Source organism: Ostrea edulis, chromosome 2 (genome assembly GCF_947568905.1).
Source record: "Ostrea edulis chromosome 2, xbOstEdul1.1, whole genome shotgun sequence".
NCBI lineage: Eukaryota > Metazoa > Mollusca > Bivalvia > Ostreida > Ostreidae > Ostrea > Ostrea edulis.
Window position 1 is genome coordinate 5,255,151 of NC_079165.1, and position 10,000 is coordinate 5,265,150.

General features: G+C 37.1%; 1 protein-coding gene across 20 annotated transcripts in view; it reads right to left on the reverse strand.

Moving 5' to 3' along the window:
- Positions 1-3,142: 3,142 nt before the first annotated feature.
- Positions 3,143-10,000, reverse strand: part of LOC125657375 (uncharacterized) — a 77,194-nt gene continuing 70,336 nt past the window's right edge. For all 20 annotated transcript variants that reach the window (XM_056157426.1, XM_056157434.1, XM_056157433.1 and 17 more), the window contains 2 exons: positions 4,188-4,428; positions 3,143-3,907 (listed from right to left, as the gene is read on the reverse strand). In XM_056157426.1, coding sequence (XP_056013401.1) covers positions 4,190-4,428 — 239 coding nt within the window. In that variant the 3' untranslated portion in view covers positions 3,143-3,907; positions 4,188-4,189. The remainder of the gene's footprint in view (positions 3,908-4,187; positions 4,429-10,000) is intronic.

Genomic DNA, 10,000 nt, shown 5'->3' on the forward strand with positions numbered 1-10,000 from the left:
CTGCAAGGCGCCCATAACCAAAACGAAATATCCTAGAAGCTGTGTGTATTCGCAAATAACACACAACGTTCAACACGGAGGACACGGTTGGTATCTCCGTAAATTTTCCACTGTGGTCTTTCCATGGTGGGGTCATAAAACTCATGTCGTGTACTGCACATGCATGTGAGAGGGTATGGCAGGTGCCCGCTCCGACACATGAGTTTCTATAACCCACTTTGCCAATTACAATCATTATTGACAAAAATTATCTTTGGGTGCAGAGGATTCAAGTTATATGGGAATATAAAGGGTCTATAAACATTTCATACCATGACCCCCCCCCCCCCCCCCCCCCCACACACACACACACTTGTGCCATTGTATAATGGCTAAGTCGGGACCAGAATATGAGATCAAACCTATTTTGTGGGAAGACAATTTTGCAAAAATTCCATTAAACATTACAGATCAGCATGCATTGTCAAGGTAACTTGTGTAAGCGATGCGGCCCATGAGCCTCTTGTTTTCATCTATTCTGTCACCCAGCTCTAAATTTTGAATGGCAAGAGATGGGGCTATCATATATCATATGCACATTTCTTACGACAAGACATTTCTTTTTGGTCCAAATTTCAAAACTTCTGACATTAACCCTTGGAGAAAACCTAACTTAGACAATATCCAGTGGCGGATTTAAGGCTGAGGCGCAGCCCCCCACCTAAAATTTTCAAATTTAAGGTAAATCGTGATGTCTTGTTTAGAAAAAAAAAATGTACTAAACGGTATAGACGCCGCGCACGGTACTTGTGTTACTTTCAGACGTGCATTAGAAAATGCTTCCGCTATGTTTACACAGATGCATATTTTGTGGATTATTAAAGTCTTATACATCAATGGCAAGGGAAATATATAAATAATGGCAATAGCTTCTATAAAATATAATTTACACGCATTTCATTAGCAATAACGGGGTTATATACACGCAGATGTCGTCATTTTTCGTTGTCCCGCGTTACATGAAATACACATACGCTGTTGTAGGCACGGTGAAATACAGTACGTACACTTTGGAGTATTTCTAAGCAGTGGCGGATTTAGAGAGCCCCCCCCCCCCCTTAAAATTTTCAAATTTAAGGTAAATCGCGGTATCTTGTTTCGGAAAATGTACTAAACGATAAAAGAAGCAATATTTCTTCCACTCCCGGAGAAATAAATGACATAATCTTTTGATTTCTTGAATTACTTTATTGGGAGAACTTAATTTTTTTTCCCAAAAAAACCCCTTAAAATTTGGGTCATTTTATTAATTTTACCTTATTAAATTGATAGAAAATAATACAAATGACTAGATAGGAGAAATATTCCAAGCCCCATAAAATCTGTAAAATTTTGGACACACTACCTCATAATGTGGCGCCCCCCGTAACCACAATTCCTGGATCCGCCCCTGCTAAGAATTCATAATTTTTATGAATGTACAATATACACGTACACAGATTTATTTTGAATTTTTAAACATTAAATCATGATGTGCTTTAGTTATGATATTACAGCTTGGAGATGATGAATTTCTTTAAAATGCGACGTTGCTTTCGTGATTATATTTTGCCAAAATTCATGACGTTATAAGCGTAACATAAAGTGACACCAGTACCGTGCGCTTAGTGACTGTAGGATATGGAATTCTCGCCACGTTGTGAGGCAGTTATGTTCATTTAAGAGTTCATTGCTATCTCTGTGCTTTATATATAAAATACTTCGAATGCAATGTGTATCATGTATGATCCTCTTAAAATGTACGTTAAATAAGTGTATTCCATTTCCATTCTCAATCACCGTGTAGCGTGTGACAACGTGGAGAGAATTCCATCGTCATCGAAAGCAAGTTTTATGACTTGCCTAGATGGTCGAGCGATCTAGAGCGTTGTTTACACGCTGCTAGAAGATTTGGTTCCGCAGGTCGTGAGTTCAACCCCGGGTAGAGGCAGAAGTGGGTATCCACATAAAGTGAAATTTTCTGTGCTTTATATATACACACACACACACACACACACACACACATATATATATATATATATATATATATATATATATATATATATATATAATCCAAATAGAAAGAGTTGATATCACACAGTCTAAATAATTCAATAAAAAAAGGGCAGGAAAATATACAGTTCCAAAATATATTTAAATAACTAGCGCTTTCTGGATATTAACAGCCATCCTCAGGTGAATACAAATTAATAATAAATAATATATAATCCCGTGGGGATCCGGGTTATAATAGGTCCTCAGTACCCCCTTGTTTATCGTAAGAGGCGACTAAATGGGGCGGTCCTTCGGATGAGACCACAAAAACCGAGGTCCCTTGTCGCAGCAGGTGTGGCATGATAAAGATCCCTCTCTGCTCAAACAAAGGCCACAAGTGCCGAAATGGGATTCATCAGCAACGATGGCATCACGTCTCCATTTGAGTAAAAAAATATTGAACGGGACGTTAAACAATACCTTGACCTCAAGAAAACAGCAGCGTGATGTAATATCTTTCATGAACATAATGATTTTTATAGAAATTGAAAAATCTCAGCAGTGCCAACGTGACTCAGGTGAGCGATGTGGCCCGTGGACGTCTTGTGATATAGTATGCTACGGTTCCCTCATCTCTCATATTAAAACAGCAGCGTAATGTAATATTTTTCATGAACATCTCTCATATTAACGACCTATTAACCAAACAACCGATGTGTTGATAAAAGTTCTTTCTTAATTGTCCTAATTTAAAGTTTCAACACATAGCATTTGACCTAATTTTTTATATCACAGTTTCACCCTGAAAACTTACATATATTTTCTTTATTTTTTTGGCAAAATGTAATGTTTTTATGGAATGACATATTTCAGTGCATTACATCAAAATATAAAAGTTCAACGCTTTTTAAAAATTTCAAAATGAGGGAATAGCATTTTTTGTCATTAAAAAACTAACTAAGAACTGTTTGATTCACGGATAAGTTGTTTATCATGCGGGGATGTGATTTCACAATTTTCATGTTTTTAAAAAAAAAATCAAAATTGTCATTCAAATAAGGAATAATTAGAGAACGAGAGAGAGTGTGAGTTATATTCTCTGGTCATGAATTTACAAATTACACAAAAATTCTATGGAAATACATGATTTAATATTTCTTAAAAATAACCATACATCACATCGAGCTGAAATGAAAATGTAATCAATGTCCACCATCACTAGATGAGGAAATGTAATCAGTGTCCACCATCACTAGATGAGGAAATGTAATCAATGTCCACTATCATTAGATGAGGAAATGTAATCAATGTCCACCATCACTAGATGAGGAAATGTAATCAATGTCCACCATCACTAGATGAGGAAATGTAATTAATATCCACCATCACTAAATGAGGAAATGTAATCCATGTCCTCCATCACTAGATGAGGAAATGTAATCAGTGCCCACCATCACTAGATGAGGAAATGTAATCAATGTCCACCATCACTAGATGAGGAAATGTAATTAATATCCACCATCACTAAATGAGGAAATGTAATCCATGTCCTCCATCACTAGATGAGGAAATGTAATCAGTGCCCACCATCACTAGATGAGGAAATGTAATCAATGCCCACCATCACTTGATGAGGAAATGTAATCAGTGTCCAATATAATTAGATGAGGAAATGTAATCAATGTCCACCATCAATAGATAAGAAAATGTAATTAATGTCCGCCATCACTAGATGAGGAAATGTAATCAATGTCCACCATCACTAGATGAGGAAATGTAATCAATGTCCGCCATCACTAGATGAGGAAATGTGATCAATGTCCACCATCACTAGATGAGGAAATGTAGACCAGATTCATTGGCTGAAGGAAGGGTAATGGTAATCGTATGTCATCTGTAAAACATGAAATAACATCATTGAGTCATTTCTGTAAATTTGCGAAGAAACACTTTTCTCAAGAGGTAATATTTACATTGTATATATATATAGATAGATAGATAGATAGATAGATAGATATACAAGAGTTAAAAATGTTGCGTTTCATTAAGCGTAAAAACAAACTAAAATTTGAAATTTATGTTTTGTTCCGTTTTCATATTAAAATTTTGATACGATCTTAAAGCCATATTTCACCAGAAGATTATGTGACACCACTGGGAAAATTAATTCTTACATCTACACCAAGATACACCGCTGGCAACATGTTTTAGGATCAGCTTCTCCCCTGGCATCCTCGTCATCAGAGTCAGATGTCCCCCTGCCATCCTCGTCATCAGAGTCAGATTTCCCCCTGGCATCCTCGTCATCAGAGTCAGATTTCCCCCTGGCGTCCTCTTCATTAGAGTCAGATTCTTCTCTGGTGTCCTCGTCATCAGATTCTTCTTTGGCGTCCTCGTCCACACTGTCTGGATAATCTAAGGTATCAAAACACAGAAGGTAATCAATCAATCACAAATTCTACATCAAAATCCAACTCGGTCATCCAAGTATCAATGATTCAAAAGAAAACTGATCACTAGCAATCTTATTGAATTTTCTCTATAACTGAGGCAGAGGTTAAGCATATAATCCTGTAGAATCGGGCCTAGCCTACCACGGGCAACATCAATTCTATATTGATTAATGTAATTAACGATTGATCAATCATTTAAATTCAATCATGTAATCACATTCATCACACATTACATGACATGACAGGATTCAAGGCTATAAGCCTATGGGTCACATTGCTCACTTGATCAGACAGTAGCTTTTTCTTCTTGATGTATAACAAAAAAGCATTACTGTGTATCAATTCGTACTGGTCATGTAGGAGTTTAATTCAAGTCACATCCACACAACTGTAGTATAATAATTGTATAGTGAGAAGATTTATTTTGTAGCACATGACATATTCTCCTGGGGCCAGTGTACCCACTTATTGCATTAGAAATACACAGTGTTACATACATATCACTAGCTGTACATGAATCTTAACAATGTATTCCAGTTGACCTTTGCCCTTTGCAATCAAAATTTCTTAGTGACAACAATTGGGATGACAATGTATCTAACTGGAAAATTCAGAAATCATCATTGTTGAACCAATGGCATTATATTAAACAAAAAGTCAAAAATGTTGATTGCATGCGTAATTAGTTATATATATCAAGTTTTACCTTCATATTCACAAAATACACCAAAACCAACAACACCCAACATCCAAAGTGTTGGATCGAATAGTAGGTCAAATGAATAAGGATATAAAATGCACAAAAATGACCAACAGCACGAACAACAGTGAATTGTCAAATTCTTGGATAGACCTCTCCCTTTCTCAGGACGATATAATTTCTTCATAAAAATGGGTCAAAGACTCAATTGGCCGGGTTGCAATATTTAGAGTAAATAATTTGGGTAGGGATTTATTTGGTGGTAGTTATCTGGAGGACTGTTATGATTTGTTATGGCCTTAGTGTTGAAGGAGGCAGAATTGTAAAGTAAATTATCAAAACGAGTTTTGACGAGTGGAAAAAATGTTAGTTCCGTATCGGTAACGTGAGCGGACACGATTGTTTTCGGATACAGGGACGGATTTTTGTCTTGTAAAAATGCCGATATGTATAAACAAGAGGCCCAGGTGCCTTATAGGTCACCCGAGTATCATGTAACAACCTTCCAATGTTTGAATTAGGTTTGTGTTTAAATATAAGAATTTTACTTTTGGATGGAAGAAACATTGAATAGCTATGTGGTCAGCCCCGCCTTTGCACCAGAACCCCTCACCCAGGGGCCATAAATTTCAGTTTTGAAAGAAGCATCCTTGATCATCATTATCATACTATTAGTTTGTCTACTTAATAACCAGCAGTAGAGGAGAAGATTTTCAAAGAAATAAAATGCATTTTCACTATATGATCAATAGGGCCCCACCCTAATACCAGAACCCCTGACCCAGGGGCCATGAATTTCACAATTTTGAAAGAGGCATCCTTGCTCATCATAACCATGCTATTGGTTTGTCTACTTAATACCCAAGGACAGAGAAGAAGATTTCAAAGAAATAATGCATTTTCACTATATGACTTATAGAGCCCCACCCTAGCACCAGAACCCCTGATCCAGGGGCCACGAATTTCACAAATTTTTAACAAGAGGTACTGTGAGCAATGCTCACTAAGAATACCCCCCACTTACCCCAATCTCCCAAAGGGTGTTGGTAATAGGTATAAACTACCTCTTTTCTGAGTGTTTCTACTTCGATGTCCAGTGCGCATGACCTTTGACCTTTTGACCCCAAAATCGATAGGGAACATCTTCATCCCATGGGTAGTCCATATGTATGATATGGTGACTGTAGGTGGAAAGGATAATGCTTTAAAGCCTGGAAACCATATTGCTACTTCAATGTCCAGTGAGCATGACCTTTGACCTTTTGACCCCAAAATTGATAGGGATCATCATTCTATGGGTAGTCCATATGTATGATATGGTGACTGTAGGTGGAAAGGATAACGCTTTAGAGCCCAGAAACCATATTGCTACTTCAATGTCCACTGCGCTTGACCTTTGACCTTTTGACCCCAAAATCGATAGGGAACATCTTCATCCCATGGGTAGTCCATATGTATGATATGGTGACGGTAGGTGGAAAGGATAATGCTTTAGAGCCCGGAAACCATATTGCTACTTCAATGTCCAGTGCGCTTGACCTTTGGACCCCAAAATCGATAGGGAACATCTTCATCCCATGGGTAGTCCATATGTATGATATGGTGATGGTAGGTGGAAAGGATAATGCTTTAGAGCCCGGAAACCATTGCGTCTACTGACGGACGGACGGACAACCCGATTCCAGTATACCCCCCCCACAACTTGTTGCGGGGGGTATAAAGAGGCATCCTTGCTCATCATTACCATGCTATTAGTTTGTCTACTTAATACCCAGAGACAGAGAAGAAGATTTTCAAAGAATTTCTACATTTTCACTATATGACCAATAGAGCCCCACCGCAACACAAGAACCCCTGCCCCAGGGGCCATGAATTTCACAATTTTGGTAGAGGGCTCAACGCTCATTATAATTATGCCCCCAGTTTGGCTTCTTGATGTCCAGGAGTAAAGAAGATTTCTTAAAATTACACTCATTTTGATGGTTTTTGCCCCACCCCTCAGGTCCCAGGGGGGCAGGGACCACGAATTTCTCAATTTTTGTTCCCCTCCACCCACAGATGCTATATGCCAAAATTGGTTGAAATTGGTTCAGGGGTTTCAGAGAAGAAGCTGAAAATGTTCAAATGTTAACGCACGACGACGGACAAAAACAGATAGCAATAGGTCGCCTGAATGAATTCAGGTGACCTAAAAAAAAACACATCACATATTGCCGCAGGGCTTTTATTGATTAATAAAAAAACGCGATACAGTGCTCCAAGTCGCATCTGCTATGGTCGCATTATGGCGACCTAAAAATATTTCTGGTCGCCATTTTCAAATTTCTAGTCGCCATGCTCAAAATTTCTACTCGCCATAGTAAAAGCTTTTGAAAATATAAGACTTAAAAGGTTTTTTTTTAAAAATATGAATATCTTGCAAGTAAAAAATCAACACCATGTATACATTTTGTTTGTTTATATTTTGAATCTGAATAGAAATGTACTGTGAAAAATGCTGGATGCTAACAAGTCAAGAATTTACTCTGGCAAAAGTTGTATTGCATTGGGCCATTCTGTATATTTTACAGTACGCTTCTGGAGAAGAAACCCAGCGTTCTACACAAGGATTTGCTTTAAAGTTATCAATAAGTGGGCCTTCACTGCTTATCATGCTATGCGAATAAGATTAAGAGCTCCTAGTTTTGTTGGATCTTTTGCTGAACAATTAGTACCAGCATCAATAAGAACACTACATCCCGAGTTTGATTGTCTTTGAAAATTAACAGCAACAGTTGCCCCGCTTGACTTACTGCTAATAATGCAGTCACGGACAACGACATGTCTCTTACAGTACTGTTACCGTGAATAGTCACATTTCCACGTTTGAAAGATGTACACTCGGTCGTGGCGAAATAGGACAATGGATGTCTAGAAATTGTGGACGTTGCAGCCTTATTGGCCTTACAAATTCTGCAAAACATTTTGCCATCACAAAAATTTCCTCCTCCATTTCAGGACTGGGGTTCTTCCTTTACTTTTACGCCATCTTTTGATGCAGAACTTTCCCCGTGTGATTCTTGAATTTCTTTGTTACATGTACAAGGCTGAGGCTTCTGTTTTTTACTATTGATAAATCCAAAGTGCTCTAAACCTCGTTTTCCCGCCATCTTGATTGTTTTGACCGAGACTAAAAATATTTATTCAGACTTCCGATCCCGATTCTAAAATTTTACTGGTTGCCCAAATTTTCTTCACTCGCGAAAATGCGACTTAATTATAATCTCTAGTCGCAAAATTGATTTTCTGGTCGCAAATGCGACCGTTTTACTCGCAACTTGGAGCACTGACTGATATATGTAATATTATGTAATAATAACTAAAATGAACAATAACTTCAGGTGCTTGAATTGTATATGATTATATGATAAAGAAACAGAATTTCTCTATTTATATTGCAAATTTACAACTCATGTCCAGAAAATTTGACATTCATATATAATTGAATTTTTCCTCAGAGGTAGTGCAACTAAATTTAACCACAAAAGATAATCTCACTTAACTTTTTCAAGTTGAACCAGTGATTCATTTTGAAAATGGTTATCATGAGTCCAGTGGACTCTCCTTGATTACTATAATGAGTCCCATGCTAAAATCAATGAGTCCAAATTTCATTCCTTTAAACAAACAACCCGACAATCACAGGTCTAAGTACACAGTTAAGGAAGAAGCTTAGTGTTGTCACCTCCTTCTAGGGAATTTATATATTGCTTTTTATTACAAGCCATCAGATCATTCATTTGCAGAAAATTCTTATTCGTAGTTCATATTGCAAAATGATTTTTAGATGAAAAATTTCTCAAGACCAAGTTCATGCAACAGATCAATCAATGATTTCAATTTTGAGAGTGGTGCAATGTAAATTTCTTGAAACTATCCAATCCACACACACAAATAAGTTCATGATCTGCCAAGTTAACGCGTCTGATTAAAGTTGAATGATGGAAGTTTTTATTCCTAGCTACTTTGTTTATGCCATTTAGTTTTTCTATGTTCTGTGCAAATGCTGCAATAAATAAATTGTTCTCCATTTTCTTAATTTTTTCTCAAATCTTGGCGAAGAATAAAGTGTAAGCCAATTTTTTGACATTTTTTTTCCACCTTTCGAATTTTCTCAACCTCGACTTCGTTTTCAGGACCGACGTTTGATTTCGGGGACTCCACGTCTTGTTTTGTAGTAACTGGCAATATTATTATTCACTGTCACTTTGCAAAAATGTTGTTAACTTTCCCTGATTAGGACGTTTTATAAAGTAAAAAAAAATCAGTGGAATCGGATTATGTGCGAGAAAATTCTAGTTCCCAGTTTTGTTAACCCGCCGTAATGCCATATATATCATTTAGTTTTATTGGTTAATGCAATGCCAGTTGACCAATGAAATATCATAATTCTTAATTCGGAATATCTCGGGTGTGTAGTACGTTCTGGCGCTTAGATTTTGTATGAATTACCGGAAGGGAAATGAAAACATTTTCATATAATTTGAAGTTTTCATGCGTCCCCTGGGATGCACAGTTATTGAAATCATGCGTCCTGAGAAAATTCAATGCGTAATTTACGCAGGACGCACGCCAAAATGAATCACTGCTTGAACTCTATTTTTAGTAACAACTTTTTGCTGTAGCGCCCATATTCGAAAAAGATCAGACTTCAAAAAACTTCTTTGGAATATTGCTTCCCGATTTCACAACAATCCGAAAATCTAAATGACTTTAACTAAAGAACATTGTCTACAGTTGACATCAGCCTCCAAACCTAAAAAAAAAATGCTAACAAAAGTCAGATTTTGATCTG